Source organism: Andrographis paniculata, unplaced genomic scaffold (genome assembly GCF_009805555.1).
Source record: "Andrographis paniculata isolate CXL003 unplaced genomic scaffold, ASM980555v1 Contig32END, whole genome shotgun sequence".
In the NCBI taxonomy this organism is placed as follows: Eukaryota; Viridiplantae; Streptophyta; class Magnoliopsida; order Lamiales; family Acanthaceae; genus Andrographis; species Andrographis paniculata.
This window is the reverse complement of record NW_026137565.1, coordinates 1510684-1528236: the sequence shown is the minus strand read 5'-3', so window position 1 is coordinate 1528236 and position 17553 is coordinate 1510684. Positions and strand designations below refer to the sequence as shown.

The 17553-nt window shown below is 31.7% G+C and overlaps 1 protein-coding gene across 1 annotated transcript; it reads left to right on the top strand.

Annotated features, from left to right (window-relative positions):
* The first annotated feature begins 12677 nt into the window (after nt 1–12677).
* Nucleotides 12678–15055, top strand: LOC127247912 (uncharacterized). Its single transcript, XM_051269999.1, has 2 exons — nt 12678–12853; nt 12959–15055. The coding sequence occupies exon 2, from the start codon at nt 13031–13033 to the stop codon at nt 14825–14827; it is 1797 nt and encodes a 598-aa protein (XP_051125956.1). The 5' UTR covers nt 12678–12853; nt 12959–13030; the 3' UTR covers nt 14828–15055.
* The last annotated feature ends 2498 nt before the right edge of the window (nt 15056–17553 follow it).

Below are 17553 nucleotides of genomic sequence, written 5' to 3'. Positions count from 1 at the left end.
GTACTTAGTCCTCTTAGATCGCAAGTAATTTTTAATGTCTTGCCTAATAAACCTAAGGTTTCCCGGCCACCGGCTTTCTTAATCATTAAATCATGTGAGACTTTTGGAGCAAGTCCCACATGTTCGGTCATATCTATCTGGGAAGCATGAACTTCATCTATTCTCCTATGTGACGGGAATAAATGAATTTTTTGAGGACTAATGAGTTGATGAGTGTGTTCAGATATAAACTCAAATACTTCGTATTTGCATTCTCTCTCAATCGAATTCTCATCTTTGCTTTGCACCCAAATCTTGTTATTGCTCATGGTGCTCTCACATTAATATTTCTTTTATCTTCTCCCTTTGTGCCTTCAGCGCTACATGAAAACATTCTGCATTTTATCTTTTCTGTTCGATCTTTATGCATTTTGTGTCTTTTCATACTAAAACCCGCTTTTTTAGCATAAGCCAAATAAAATTGATACGCTTATTCTTCATTGTCAAACTCCTTTCCAATTGGAGATGTTTCTTCGGGAGAAATATGATGACGATAATTTTCCATATTTGTAAAGTCTAATCTACGTGAAGACGAAGACTTATTCTTTCCTAACTCATCAATCTCCATCATCACCTGTAAACGTATTGTGTAGATATATTACTCATAAATACAACAATAAAAGATCATTATACAAAATACAAAACAATAAAATAAAAAATAAAGTAAAAATACAGTAAAAGAACATATAAAAAAATACTAAACAATAAAATAAGAAATGAAATGAAAGGAACTGTAAAAGAGATAATTAAAAATTCCGAAGTAAAAAAATACAAAACACACACTGATTTCGGCGTTGACAACGGCGGTGATTTCTTCGGGGTCGGGGGATGAATTTGGCTAGAGCGGATAGAAATTCTGGCGAAGATTTGGTTGATAGAAATTGAATAAAATAAACATGCTGATTTTGGTGTCGTCGGCAGCGGCGTCGATCGGTGGTGGCGGCGTCGACTGTCACAGGCTAGGGCGATACTGGGATATATGTTTTGACGCGAGGAGGAATTTCAACTTAGATTGTATTTTGTGATTTAAAATAATAATAATAATATATACATACATATATACATACATACACGTGTCATATTTTTACTTGTTAGACTGATTAGACAGATATAAATTGGACCGATGATCCGATCCCCTTAATTATAGTTTATGAATAAAGAATTCTAATTTTTGCATTAACAATAAAGAATATTATATATAAATATATATATATATATATATATTTGTGCTTTAAACAGATTTTATATATGCTCTTAGATATTTTTTAACATGCTATATATAAATATAATAATATGCCGTCGAAATATTACTCCTATTAATTGAAATTTAATTTTTTTAGAAATCATAGCTAAATAAAAAATTAAAATTTTATAACAAATTAAATTTAAAAAATTATTCTTTATATTGTGCTCTAGACAAATTTTATACTCTTCCGCCGGTAAAATTAGAGTATTTAAATAAAATAAGGGGAGAAAATATAATAAAAATAGTGACATTAATTGTAATAAAGTGTTGAATTGAAAATAATAGTTAAATATTAATTTGTTGATTTTATCAAAATTAGTAACGGGATACATTTAATGAACTAAAAAGAAAAGTAAAAGTGAATTTGAATATAGGAGTATATGCAAATAAAATTTTTCCATAAAAATTAAAAATAATAGTTTATTGAACAAGTAATAAAAATAAAAAGATTATTGGGGATATTTTTCAAATTTTAATTAAAAAGTAATGACATTAGTTATAAATAAATTTTTAAATGAAAAACAATAATTAAATATTGATTCCTTGATTTTATTAAAATTAATAAACAGACTAAAAACAATAAAATAAATTTAGCTAATACAATCGTATATATATACAAAATATATTTGTGTGATATATAAATACACATAATGTATATATATGAATATATGTATATATATACATATATTATTTATATTTATATTGATACAAATATTACATATATCACTTTGATGAGAGGACGTGAAGAGGGCTGAGCACAACAAGGGTTGTTGGTCCCTTATCAAAATTCAAATAGTAAAGAACTACAATAATAATAAAAAAATAAAAATAATTAAAAAAAAACACTTTTATTTGTTTTGCTTAAAAAATCAAACTATAATAATATCCGAGTGACAAAAAAAAAAAAAAAAAACCTTCTAAAAAGCACCCATTCAAACTACACTAGGGTGTGTTTGTTTGGGGGTTTGGATTTTGAGTTGGGATTTGAATAGTAAAAATTTTGAATTTGAATAGTTGTATGATGTGATATAAATAGGGTTTGATGTGATGTTTTGAATGTAAAATTGATTTTTAGTATAATATAAAAAATGAAAAATAGGTGTTTGATTTGATATTTTTTGGGGGAAAAAATGGAATGAATAGTAGAAATCCACCAAAATCCTTCAAACAAACACACCCTTAATTAAAATTGAAGGTTTAGCTAATTTAAAAGATACACATTCTTTGTTAGAAAAGTTTTATACGGCGAGATTATTAAATAATGATCGAAAAATAAAATTTGATATTAAAATAATTTATTAAAATAAATTCGATAATCAATAATAATTTATCAAAATAAACTCGATAATCATGACAATTTTATCGAAATAAACTCGATAATCTCGATAGTTTCATCGAAATAAATTCAATAATCAATTTATCGAAATAGATTCGATAATCACGTCGAGTCGATATAGAACCTCTTTTTGTAAAAATGAATATGCTCCGGTAGTACTTCCGGTTCATGGCGTAACTTTTTCAAAGATAAAACGACGTTCGTCTCCGAATTAGGTGACGCCTCAATATTTCGGAGCTCTAACAAACTAAAATGAAAGAACATGAGCTTTGTCGGAGGCTTAATATAAGAGCAAGTGACCGGATTATTGACCGGCAACTCGCCGGAAATATTTCCGAAAACTTAAAGAGGAAGAGAGTGAGAGAAAACATATCTGTCTTGATTTGGTGTAACAAATGAAGTGGTGGAGAGGACCTTTTAAATGCTCTCCACCTCTTGGAGTTTAAATGCTAAGCCGAAACCGTCGGCTCTTAATTTCGGTAATGTTCGGTCATATACACCAAATTTAATTTCGGTCATAAACACCAATTTAATTTCGGTTATAAACACCAAATTGAATTTCGGTCATAAATATATTATTTGAATTTTCAAATTTCAAATAATAATTTATTATACATGCATGTAATTATTTGAATTGAGACAGATGGTGCGTATGACTTACCAGCATTTATATGCCTAACCACACTATTAATAACCACCGTACAGGCCACATGTATTTTAATTCACCGAATAAAGAATTATGAATTTAATTTAAAATTAAATTTCATCAACTAAATAATTAACCGATTTCTTACCTTGTTAACATGTGTGTTTGTTTTGGGGTTTGGATTTTGAGTTGGTACTTAAATAGTAAAAATTTTGAATTTAAATATTTGTAAGATGTGATATAAATAGGTTTTGATGTGATGTTTTGAATGTAAGATTTTTAGTATAATATAAAAAATAAAAAATAAGTGCTTGATTTGATATTTTTTAGAAGAAAAATGGAATGAATAGTGGATTTAAAATCCAATCCCCGGACAAACACACTTAATCACCTTTTTTATAATCTTGTTCCATTCCAAATGTTGTGTTTTTGCATTTTTATATTTTAATTTCTATTATTTAAAGAAATAACTAACTTCCTCTCTTAAATTGGTTTATTTTATTTTTCACTTATTTTAAGAAAATTTGTTTTATATAGTTAATTAATTTGATTAGTTAATTTAATATTTGTAATAAAATATTATTTTAGCAATTTCATTTGATAAAATATTGAAATAATTTTTATTTTAAAATTTTTAATATTTAATATTTTATTTATTGAAATTATTTTATTTTAAAGATTTATTTTATTGATTGTAAATTAATATATGCAATTAGATTTTAAAAAAAATTAGTAATTTAAATACAATTAACAACCGTAATAATAAAATATTTAATATAAATAAGAAATCAAATTTTTCGAATTTGATTGCGGGTAGGGATAGTTCAATATTACACTACCAAAAAAATAGTTTTCTATTACGGCCGGAAATTCGTAACAAAAAGCTAATTTTTGTATAATTTGCGTATTTGCTACGCCTTAGTGACGACTTTTATCCGTAATGTATACTCACGCAACAAATGTTTTTTGTCACGCACATTTTCGTAACTACTACTCTTGGTCAACGTTTCTTATGGCAAGGTTTTTGTTACGATATTTGTTACGAATATTCTCTAGTAATAAAAAGTTGAGCTTCCCACGCGTGTGCCAGGACTTTTAGTCACGATATTTGTTACAAAAGTTCCTCGCGTTACCAAAAAATTTTCTATGACCGCTTGTCAGAGAACGCTTTTTGTTACGATTTTTTGTTACGTCATTGAAGCCGTAATAAACAATATATTTTCTTATGGTCACGAAAATCGTATGTTATTTTATCGTAATGAGATATTGTACCAATAATTTCATATACCGAATTTTTGGATGAAAAAAATACTGAATAATCGAAATAGCACATACCGTACTAAAAAAATACCGAAAATGTCAAATTTCGGTATGTCGAACTCTTTTAGTATGATATTGGTATATATTTTTCTAAATACCAAAAAATTTGGTATGGTAAACAATATAGTGCAGTATTATTGGTATATTGTATCGAATCATTTTTAATCAAATTTCATATATTGTATCGAACCATTTTTAATCAAATTTCATATATTGTATCATAATATAATATTTTACGCTGAAATATCAAAATTTAAAATAATTTTATAATTTTGAAAATATGTTAAAAAATTAATTATTTTAGTATCAATATACTAAATTATCGATATATACTAATATATCGAATACTAAAATATCAAATTGTATATGATATTTTCGGTATATAATACCAACAATGGTAAAAGTATATGCAATTACCATACTGAAAAAATTTGATACGGTATTATACCATATAAAAATTTGCCATATACCATCATTTTGATTTTAGTATTTTGTACATTACTTGACCACATTGATATTTTCCACTCTCACTTGCTGATAATGATAAATGAATTTTATTTTATTTTATATTTTTGTGAAATATAAAAATAAAATTCAAAATTAAATCTCATTATTAATTTCTTTTCAATGATAAAATATCAAATCAAACATTTTTATATTATATTTAAAATTAATTTTAAATTTTAAATAACGCATAAACACTTATTTATATTATATTAAATATTTATTTTAAATTTTATTAATCAAAATTCTAACTCTACTTTTAAATTTACAATCAATCAAACAATAAAAGTTATGGGTACTAGTAATTTAATAAAATATAGTTAAATTTGTAATTGTAATTAGTATTTACTAATTATTACTATACTAGGAAATATGATCAATTTCGCGGGACGGCTAAAAAACGAAAAGTAAACCAATTTTGCGGGACGAAGAGAGTATTAAATACTATAATATTTTATAATTTTTTTATCCATAACATTTGACACGTTTTTATTTTAGTCCGACCTATAAAATTTTTATTTTTAGTAAATTATACTCATTTAAAATAAATTTAATAAATATAAATTAACTTTATTAACCCCGTAGTATATGGCATTTTCCATTCCTCAAAATACTTTAATTTCTATTGATTTTTTTAAATAATTGTCCTAAGTCAAAAAATATTTTCAAAAAATAAACCTCAAAATAGTTCTGAAAATAATTAATTTTGATAAATTGAGGAGTTCCGAACTCCTTGATTGTAAAATTAAAAAGTTATGAGAACTCTTTATTTATTTTAATAAGAATTTAAATAAAAAAAAGTCCTACCATAATTCTTCATTTCCCTATTTTTTTTACCTACAAAGCAATCTCACACTTCTTCCCTTTTCACTTTGTCGCTGCCTCACCACCGCCGTCGACCGCCGTGGTCAGCCATCGACAGCCACGCATCCAAACCCAGTTCGAACACCGCCGCCGCTGTTCCTAAAATTTCTGTAAATCAACCGCCATAAACTTAGGGCGTTGATCTCTTTCTTCCCCTCCTTTCGTCTTTCTTTCATTCCTGAAGTATTTGAGGCAATTTCTTTAATTTTGATTAATTTTGTGTTAGGGTTTTAATTTTTGCACTGTTGGTGTCATTTGATTTTGGAATATGGTGGTGGGTGGTGAATGCAGGGTTAAAAAGATACAAATCTTTGTTTGTATTTTATATGCATTTTTATCTATTAATTTATTATATATTCTGCTATATTATTTCAATTTTTACAGAAGATTTAAAATTCTAACATTGTAGAATTAGTTTTCTAATATTATTGGAGTGCGACTTGCTGGTAATATTCAATAATTGCGTTTAATAAATTTGCAGTTTATTGTCCATAAACATTTAAAATTTTGGTAATAATATTGCTTTTTGTACAAAAAATTTAAAATTCTAACATTGTAATAGAAATATTTATTGTCCAGCCTAAATAATGTAAAAAAATGAGCTTCTTTGGAACTCAGATAACCATGAATTAGTGAGTTTTAAATCTTAGAGCCTTTAGCTTATTAATTTTCGGGGTTAGGTTCTTGAGGATACTTTCAATATTCTTCATTTTATGACTTTTCATTATTCTCTAGGAAAATGACTTTTCATTATTCTCTAGGTTGTCTCATGCTCTTAGAATGTTGGTAATATTTTTCCTGTTATGCATGCACTTATCCCTCTGTAAACTGCTGGCTGGAAGATAATGTCAACAAATTAATTTCTTTTTAATATCTGAAGTTTTTTATGTAATATCATCATGCTAAAATATATAGTTGGTATTGAAAACTACCATATATTATATCTAGTTGAACTTGTTTGAAAATTTACAGTTAAATCCTTCTGCATTAAAGGCTTTCGATTTGTTGCATAAACATTATGTTTTTATAAGGATAGTAAATTTGTGTATTGTTATTATTTTTATTTCAATTATATTATTTTCAAATTATGTTTTCATATCGAGATGGATTGTCCAGCCCTACAAACGGCAGATTGCTTCATCTTCAATCGACACATCGTTCTGAACGTATTTGGAATGGTGAGTTGATTGATCATAAGTTTAGTCTTATTAGTCCCGAAAGATATTGGACTAGAATATTCCCATCATGTCATCCTAGGGTTCTTGAAATATTTTGGATTGTATGGGATATATACAGTTGGACATGTTAAGCACGATCCTAGTCTTCTTACAACATTAGTCTAGCATTGGTATCCTGAAACACACACTTTTCATTTTACATTTGATGAGGCTACAATTACATTAGAGGATGTTGTTATGATATATCAATTACCCATTGATGGTAAACCTGTTGTTAATACTGCCACGTCTAGGAAAACTAGAGAAGAAGCTCATGCCCTATGTATAGAGTTGTTACACTTGTTTCTTACACCGGAATACTTCAAATATGGACCTTGGATTTTACATTCTACTTTGAATAATCATTTGAAAATTTTTCAAATTGATCATGATAGTCCTGAAGAGGTAGTGGAGTGTTGGACTTGTGTGTTTATTCTACTTATGATTATGGGTAGCATACTTCCCTTTTAGATGGTAGTAAGGTTAAACTAACTTACTTATCGTATATACGGACACTTGACATATCTGAGAAGTATAGTTGGGGCAGCGCTTGTCTTGTATGCTTATATCATAATATTTGTTCGGCTGTTATTTAACAAGATAGAAAGAAGCTTAGTGGCCACTCACATTATTGCAGGTATAATATGTTAAAAAGAAATTATGTTATGACTATATGTTTAATTATATTATTATAACATGTTAGTATTTTATTAATGATATACTTTTTTATTTCAGGTTCGAGCATGGTCTAGACTATACATGATAGCTCCTTGATTTAAATCCATAAAATATATTGATCTTGACCCTCAGATACTTCCTAATGGTCTAGTACTACCGGCTGCTCCTTATGGAGCTAAGTATGTAAATTATTTATATTTTATTAGTATCATTATTATATCGAAATTTTATTATTTATAGTTCTTAATATAATGTATAATATTCATTTTTTTTTAGATGGAGTCTTGGTTAACATGATTTTACACCAACCGTGCATAATTGTGTATCTGTTATTCCGGATATTCTTGATCATGAAGGAGATGGACATGTACTTTTATTAATAGTGCAAACTTTTTTGTGGTATAATAATTTTAAACAATTTATTTATGTAATGTTGTATTTATTTTCCATACAGTTTAATTGACGACCTTATGAACCTAACTTGTACAATCCCTTACCGCATTATTGTCCTTCAACTTTGTTTCGGTACAAAGGACTTTTATTTTACGAGTGATGCATCGAGCATCTTCGCTTAAATAGGGTACTTTGACAATTAGGTTTACTTCAGCATATTCCGGATAATTCATTGATAGTGGAGAATAGAAACACACATAGTTCTTCACGAGGCTCAAATGCTAGAAATTGATTGCGAATTAATCAAATATATATTCAACAGTGGTATGAGCCTAACTTGGTGATCGGTGAATTAAACTTGCATGATACGCCGTATACTCGAGAATATCTTCAATGGTATAGAACTCATTCCAGAAGTTTTATTTATAATCCCGAATTGCATTAACGAATTAGCTATCCACCTGGACTACTATCTTACAATCATTTGCGGTAAATTTTTCTTTATTTAATGCAATATAATTATTGCATTTTGTTCTCTCTTCATAAGGTTGGTTATTCTTCATCGCATTTCAACCTATACATATATACATTTCAAAAATTACAATTACAAGCCAACATTATATTTTTAATATATCCCAATAATAAATATATGCAACCAAAAAACTTACCTCTAGTGAATCTAACTCAATAGTTACAACTCGATGATGCTTCATCGGTCGCTTTTGATTGCGCTAGTTGCCTCGCACGTATTTGGCCCCGATCCATTTTATTTCGAATGTGTGTAGTGCGATCACGACCTCTTCTTTTAATCCTACATTGGGTAGGATTGTGTACCAATTGAAATGAAGCTGATTCCCAAAATGACTCATCAGGATATGCATGAAATTGAACAATATATGTGTTTATTCATGAATCAATTGAGTAATAGTCACGCACATATCATTTTCCATTCAAATGGAACATTTGAGACACACCTCTAGCACATGTGAACATGGTACCCATCTAATGCCCATCGACCACAAGAGCAAAACTTTCTTTTAATCGAAACAATATTCTCTTTTGATACCTGGCCAACACTATCAAGTGTAAATACCTTTGCCTCATATTCATCTTCATTTACTATCACAATCATATTTTTTCGGCTTTCTGCTCTGAGTCAAGATATTTTATGCGTGCCCATGGGGACCACTCATAACCAGAGTCTTACTTATCTCGAGCATCATGAAGTCGTTTAATGAAAAAACAACAACTCGATCGTACGTCAATTGTACAACAGCAGTGATAGGTAGTCGTCGAGCCCTTTTCAATGCCCCATTGATGCATTCAGAAAAATTGGTTGTTAATATACCATGTCACCACCCTTTACCGTAGACAAGTGTCCATTTACTCTTCTCAATTTTCATAAGCCAATTATAAGCTGCCGGCTTCAAAAGCTAGATTGCCGCTAATGTTTCGTCAAACTCTAACGGATCAATGGATGCTCCTGCCCTCCACCACATATCTTTCAATCCTACATTTTTAATTTTTTGGTTGAAGTTAGAACATATATGCCGTAGGCAAAATTGATGTCGACCACGAGGTGGGTGAAATGTAAAAATACGATTAACTGCATTCGTGATTCCAACATATCTATCTGAAATTAGACATGTATGATATCTATCTTGCACAATGTACCTGCATACACAATAATCAAATAAATATCATTAGTAGAATTTTCAAACTATATCTAATATACAACTTAATAAATTAAATTACCTAATTACTAGCTGGAGAAACCACATCCAAGATTCAGTACTCTCTGCATCAATGACAAAAGCTAATTGCAACACATGATTATTGACATCTATAGTAACAACAATCAATATAACATGCTTGTATTTTGCATACAAATAAGTCTCATCCACACTAATCACATTCCAAAAACGACGGTATGCCTCAATGCAAGGTCCTAATGCCTAAAATACATATCATAATGTGTATTTCTCTTGATGTGCTGCTTCTACATGAACCCACTCAACAATCGGTATGTACTTTTGAAATGTCTTCATATAAGCTGGAAGTTTTTGTACCGAACTCTCTCATGTCCCGTAAATATGCTCAATTGCACGTTTTAATCCATGTCATGCCTTTGAATAAGATATATCAAAATCATATTCTATTTTCACTGCTCTTTTCACATTCACTAGCTCGTATGCCGTATCGACTAACAAATTCCTTGAACAAATCCGTTATTATGTTAACATCCAAATTTCTATACTCCATCGACGCATCATCCGGAATACATGTGTGATCAGGCATCACCGTAATAAGTTGTCAACATTCCAAATGTGGCTTATATGATGCAGTCACACCCAATCCACAATTTTTTTTTTCCATAATGCTTAAAGTTTACCCTAAAAACTGTATGAGCGTTATTTGTCATTGTATATTCTCTCCTGGTTACTCGCACCGAGTAATCCTTTATAGTCATCTGCATTTGCTTTTTATCACTGAATGTCATCCCAGAAACAACATTATTTTTTGTGTACACATTCCATTTGCAACTAGGGGTATCATATGTATCTTGTAGAAACTCCTCCCGAGGCAAACACCGCTATTGTATTCGAGTGATGTTCAATCTCACCCCCTGAAAGTGGTATAGTACGTGTTTCGTGACATCTTGATGACCCTAGATTTGGCCATTCTACAACACCACTAGTTTTTCTGTCATCATTTTATCCCCCCGGGTATTTCATCATCTAATTCTGAATTCTGATTCCCTCACAATCAACATCTAATATTAGTAAATCATCACTTGTTGGATCATATATTCTGTTGTAATCCATACTAGGAGCATCAACAATTGCATTTTCATAATTTCTTTGGAATTGAACAAATAATTCCAAACACTTGTAATCATTGGTTGAATTCAAGAAATGTTCAAGAGTAACCGTAGTGACGGTAATTAACCTCTATTTCTGAATATCCTGGTCATGCGTCCAAATGTATGGAATTTTCAAATAATAGAATACCGACGTCGATCTTTTCTAGGTCACATAAAAAATAATACCTTTTAAATCCTCAAGTGTACTATTACGTCCAATAAAAATCATATATTTGGGATCACAATCATATTCTATTATACCAGAATTTCAAATAATATTCTTATCTCAATATAATAAAATATCAATACTGCTATCGACACTGTACATCGTTCAAAAAATAATAATAATAAAAAAAATATTAATGATACATTCATAAACAAACACATATATTATTTAAAAATAAAAAAATTATAAATTTCATATTAAAATTATCAATATCAAAATACATAAAAAAAAAATAATAAAATACAATATAAATATATCATATATAATATTGTATAAATATATAGAAGATTTTCTAAAATTTTACAAAACTAACAAAATATTTTAAATCAATCAAAATTTGTATTTTAAAAATAAATAAATTTACATGAATAAATATACAAGAAGATAAAAGAATAAAAAAAGAAAAAAAAATACTTACCGAATAGGATGAAGTTCTCGAAAGAATAGGATGAAGTTGTCGAAAAAATATTTATAATGTGAACTGCTGCCGTATAATGAATTAAGGAAATAAAAAGAATGTTTATAGTGTGAACTGCTGCCGTATAATGAATTAAGGAAATAAATGAGTTTATTAGTATAACGAATAAAATAGTTCTTGAAACTCTTTAAATTGACATCATTGAGAACTCTTGAAATTATTATTAAATTCAGATTGTTGTAAACAGTAGCCCAAATCAAAATAGAGTTCTTATAACTACTTTAATTTATCAAAATTAAATAGTTTTAAGAATACTTTAAAATCTATATTTTAAAAAATACATTTCACTTAAGCATTATTTTAAAAAATCCTATTTCTATCCCGTGGCCCTCCAAACAATTCAATCCCACAAGTGACTCAAACATTGAATCTACTTTAATTTAGCTTAAATCACTGTTTTTTTTTTCAATAAATAAATATTTTTATTTATATTTAAAATTAATTTATATTAATTATAAATAAAAATATTTTAATTTTATTATCTATTAAATAATATTTATATTATATATATTTTATTGAAATATAATTTTTAAAAAATATTATACATATATTTAAAATTTTATAATTATATATATTAATTTTTATTTTAAAAATATTATTAATATTATTCATATAAAAAATAATATAATAATTTATTATTAACTTATTAATTTTTATTATCTTAAGAATTACTTATGAAACGCGTTACTGGGGCCATCTGATATAAAAATATATACTCCATATATATATAGTTATTTAAAATAATAAAAAAAAAAAAAAAAAAAAAAAAAAAAAAAAAAAAACCCAAATGTAGACTGCCAAACACACCCTATAAAATTTCCCTGTCGGTGGGGCAAGTAAACAAGGAATTAAACACGTCACCGACGGCGCACTTTAGCAACGCACCTTTACCTTACCTTGTAGCTCACCATCATCATCATCACTCCAGTCGAGTCAACACCATCCGTCCCCCAAAACACACTCTGTTCTTAGAGAAAGACCGAACCAGCGACGGCAATGGCGGTCAAGACCTGACCTGACCTACTGCTTCCCTCCTCCTTCAGGTAATTTCTATCTAGATCTCTCTTCTCACCCGCTCAATTCACTCAGATCTACACGCATTTCGCTGATTAGGTTTTTCATCTTTTTGCTTTCGATTCCATATTTAGTTCGGTGTTTGAGCGTCACAGTTTGGCGAAAACGCGATTGGATTGGATTGGATTGGAAGGATTTGATCCAAAATGTTAGGCCGGCCGTCGTTTATGCTGTACCGGACGGGGAGTTTCCGCGCCGAGAACATCGGCCAGAACGCCATGGCCATGATTGGAAACCTATGCTTCACACTCTTCGTCGTCGGCGTTCTCGTCTTCACCATAATCGCCGCCACATACCAGCCGGAGGATCCTCTCTTCCACCCTTCCAATAAAATCACCACTTTCCTCACTTCCAAAAGCAACGCCACATTCGTCTCCGACGTAGGCGTCGTCAAGACCGGCGAGGACTTCGTCGCCTCCAACCAGACCGCATTTGCCACGTTCATCAACATCACCGATGTTGACAAGGTGATTGAATCCGAAACTGTCGTCGCCAAATCCGACGACGACGAAGATTCCTCTTCATCAGGAACCGCCGAGAGCGCCAATAAGGAATGTCGAATCGATGAACCGATCAATTGCCGCGATCTGGACGTCTTCCATTTGCTGATGAGGTCTGCCATTGAAGCATTCCCAGACATCCATTTCTACCGCTTCGGAAAGCCCGTCCCCGGCTACAACGAGACCTCCTGCCACATGGCCTGGCGATTCCGACCAAAGGATGGAAAAGCTGCTGCATATTACAAGGATTACAGGAGTTTTACCGTTGTAAGATCTGAGAATTGCAGCCTAAGTGTGGCCGGAATCGGCGCATACCACTCCGGCGGGAATGCAAGAAAGAGGAAAGGAAAAGGACGGGGGAGGAGACGCGGTAAGGCCGACAAGAATAAGGATAGTGACAACAAGGATGCCTTTGTCCCGACAAAGGTGGAGGATGCTCCGATTGCGCTGCCGGAGGTTGGAGAAGTTGTCGAAGATACGCTTCCTACGATAGAGTCGGAGAGTTCATTCAGCCACGGGAAGTATTTGCTCTACTCGGCAGGCGGCGATCATTGCAAAAGCATGAATCAATATCTATGGAGTTTCACATGTATGCTGGGAGAAGCACAGTATTTGAATCGAACTTTGGTGATGGATATGAACCTTTGTTTGTCGAAGATCTACGCCTCGTCCGGACAGGACGAGGAGGGCAAAGATTTCCGATACTACTTTGATTTCGAGCACTTGATGGATTCGGCGTCCGTGCTCGATCAGAAGCAGTTTTGGTCGGAGTGGACGAAATGGCAACAGAAGGACGGCTTGAGTCTCCATCTCGTTGAGGATTTCAGGGTCACGCCGATGAAGTTAGCTGGCGTGAAGGACACTTTGATTATGCGAAAGTTTGGGGCGGTGGAGCCGGATAATTATTGGTACCGTGTTTGCGAGGGCGAGGCAGAGTCAGTTATCGAGCGGCCATGGTCGATGGTTTGGAAATCAAGGCGACTTTTGGACATCGCATCCGCCATTGCAGCTAGGATGAACTGGGATTTCGACGCAGTTCACGTAGAACGCGGGGAGAAGGCGAATAACAAGGAAATGTGGCCGAATCTCGAAAGGGACACCTCCCCCGAAGCTCTTTTGGCGACATTGCAATACAAGATCGAAAACGGGAGGAACTTGTACATTGCGACGAACGAACCGGATATATCGTTCTTCAACCCGTTGAAGGACAAGTACTCGACGCACTTTCTAGACGAGTATAAAGACTTATGGGATCCGAACAGCGACTGGTACACAGAAATGACGAAGCTCAACAACGGAAACCCCGTTGAATTCGACAACTACATGAGGATATCGGTGGACACGGAGGTGTTCTTGAGGGGCAAGAAGCAGATTGAGACTTTTAACGATCTAACCAAGGACTGCAAGGATGGCATCAACACGTGCGCGGCAAGTGCAAGTTGATCGAGGTTAAGTGTTTCTTGAACCTTAAGTGTTTTTGTTTTGATGCATTGCATTGTTTGTGTGTTTGTTTGTTTATTGTTCTGCTAGTGTAGCTGGAGATTGGTTATAAATGTTTGGATGATTGATTTCTGCTATGAAAAAGAACCCCCCATAGCCATAGGTAGATTGGTTTAATTAATTTGTTGTTTGTTTGCTCGATTTAATTATATACCATTGTTGCTTACTTTACTTATTGTCGAGTAGTTTGATGTTTTTATTGTTTGTTGTTGTTGATCTATGATCCATTCTATGATCTTATATTGCTGGCTTAGTTAATAAGATTGTTACTCAACTTCATCTATTAAGCTGTAATTTGAGGTTATCTTTGATGATATGTTTTCAATGATAAATAAATACTCCCTCCGTCTCATATCTGCTAGACGTTATTTTAGTATTTTAAGAGGAGTGTAATTAGTAGATAATTAAGAATGTATTAGTGAAAATAATTATCTTATAATATAAATAATTATAAATTAAGATTAAGATAACTGATTAGTTTAATTAAAATTAAAAATATATATATATATAAAATTTAAAATGAGATTAAAGTGTGTAATTATTTTTCAAAAAAAGAAAGTGACATAAAATATGAGACAGACAGAAACGTCAATGTGGACATGATACGTGGGACCGAGGAAGTAATAAATACGATATCTAGGGTTTGGTCGCTTTGTGTTTTTGGATTGATGCTCCTTTTTCATAAAGCACTGAGTTTGTAATACAAAATATAATATTTGCAAAAAGATAAAAAATTATATATTTTATTTTTTTAATAATATTCATGAAAAATTGTTTAAATTGGTAACTTAACTTTATACACATATGGTGCAATATAAAAGCAGGTGTGGTGCACTTTATATATCTTATAATCCAACCACCACACTCTAACAATGTCAAGTATATTATATACACATAGCTATTATGTAGCTGATCGTGGATGCTCTTTATTATTACACGAATCAATGGCGTCGACAAATTGTAGTATAATTCTTGGCCATGTATATGTTACTCCTACCTATATATATATATATAGGTAGGATATGTTGAAATAAAATGAGTACAACACAATATTGCTTTATCTCTCTCCGTACTACACTGCACTAATAATAATAATTTAACTCATAAATCACATAACATTCACACATCTTTCACCATTCATCATCATACATACATATATATATATATTTGCTCATGATATACATATACATATATATTCTATACTTACCAATATTAATATATTATTTATTATATAACACGTTATCAGCCTCTTGTCCATTTTATTTTTGGTAAGTTTTATTTTTATACTATCTATATTATCTATTTTCTAAACTATGGAAAATCTTGCAAAATTTTCTTTTAAACCTCTGTCTCTCACCGGCAATAATTTTTTGACTTGGTCCCTAAATGTAGAAATGCATCTGGTTTCAATGAGCCTTGTTCATATAATTGCCAGTGAAAATACGCCTACAAGCAAAGATCGGGCTAAGGCTATTATTTTCATCCTTCATCATTTGGACATTCCTCTACAGTCTGAATATTTGACGGTGAAAGATCCATTAGATTTGTGGAATGAATTGAGGGAGAGATTTGGGCACTTGAAATATATCACTCTCCCCAAAGCCCGACATGATTGGCTTAACCTGCGGTTGCAGGATTTTAAAACTGTTACAGAGTACAACTCTGCTATCCATCAGATTACATCTCAATTGAAACTCTGCGGATAAATTGTTACTGAGAATGATAAATTGGAAAATACTCTCTCTACCTTTCATGCTTCTAATGTTGTGCTGCAACAACAGTATCGTGAGAAAAATTTTCAAAAGTACTCACAGTTCATTGCATGTCTTTTATTAGCTGAGCAAAATAATGAGTTATTGATGAAAAATCATCAGTCCCGGCCCACTGGTTCTAGTCCGTTCCCTGAAGCGAACGTGACATTTTCTGAACGAGGCCGAGGACGTGGTAGAGACCGTGGACGTGGTCGCGGTACCATCAATCATCCCGACATCAACATTCGTCGCCATGCAACACATCCGGATGTTAGCAACCCTCCGCAAAATCGAAATGATCAAACGCCTCTTAACCAACAAGGTCGTGGTCTACGCGAAAGCTTCACCAACCCATACATCAAAAAACCATTACAGGATGACGATGATCACATTTATCTTGCCCAGAGGGTCGGGGTCAACGCCGAACTTTCATTAAACCGGTGGCTGAGGTGTTTTCTAATGATAAAAATTATGACGTCGACTATAAAAGAGATGTGGAGGCATACTAACCTTGATCACAAGTTCCACGGTCGTGCGTCAATTCTACTGGAAAATAAGACATAATAGAAAGCATAATGTCCTGGCGTGATCTAGAATTGCAATATCCTGATATTTGTCTGTAACAATTAACGATTACTTGCAACCTGAAGAAGAGAACAACAAGGACGATGATTTGGTTCTATTCCACCTTCCACCCGATACCCAAAAAGTAATTAAAGAAAATCCAAATCAACCAGGTGTTATAGTTGTTGTATTGGATAATGGAAAACGAGAGTCCCAACATCTCAGTGGTCGGACATCGCCCCCAAAGAAATCAAGATCCCCACCTGATGATTCTGCCCGGAAGCCGAGTATGCATACATTGTTTGATAATGTAGCTGCCAAATCTATAGTCCAGAAAAAGGACCAGACGCCAGA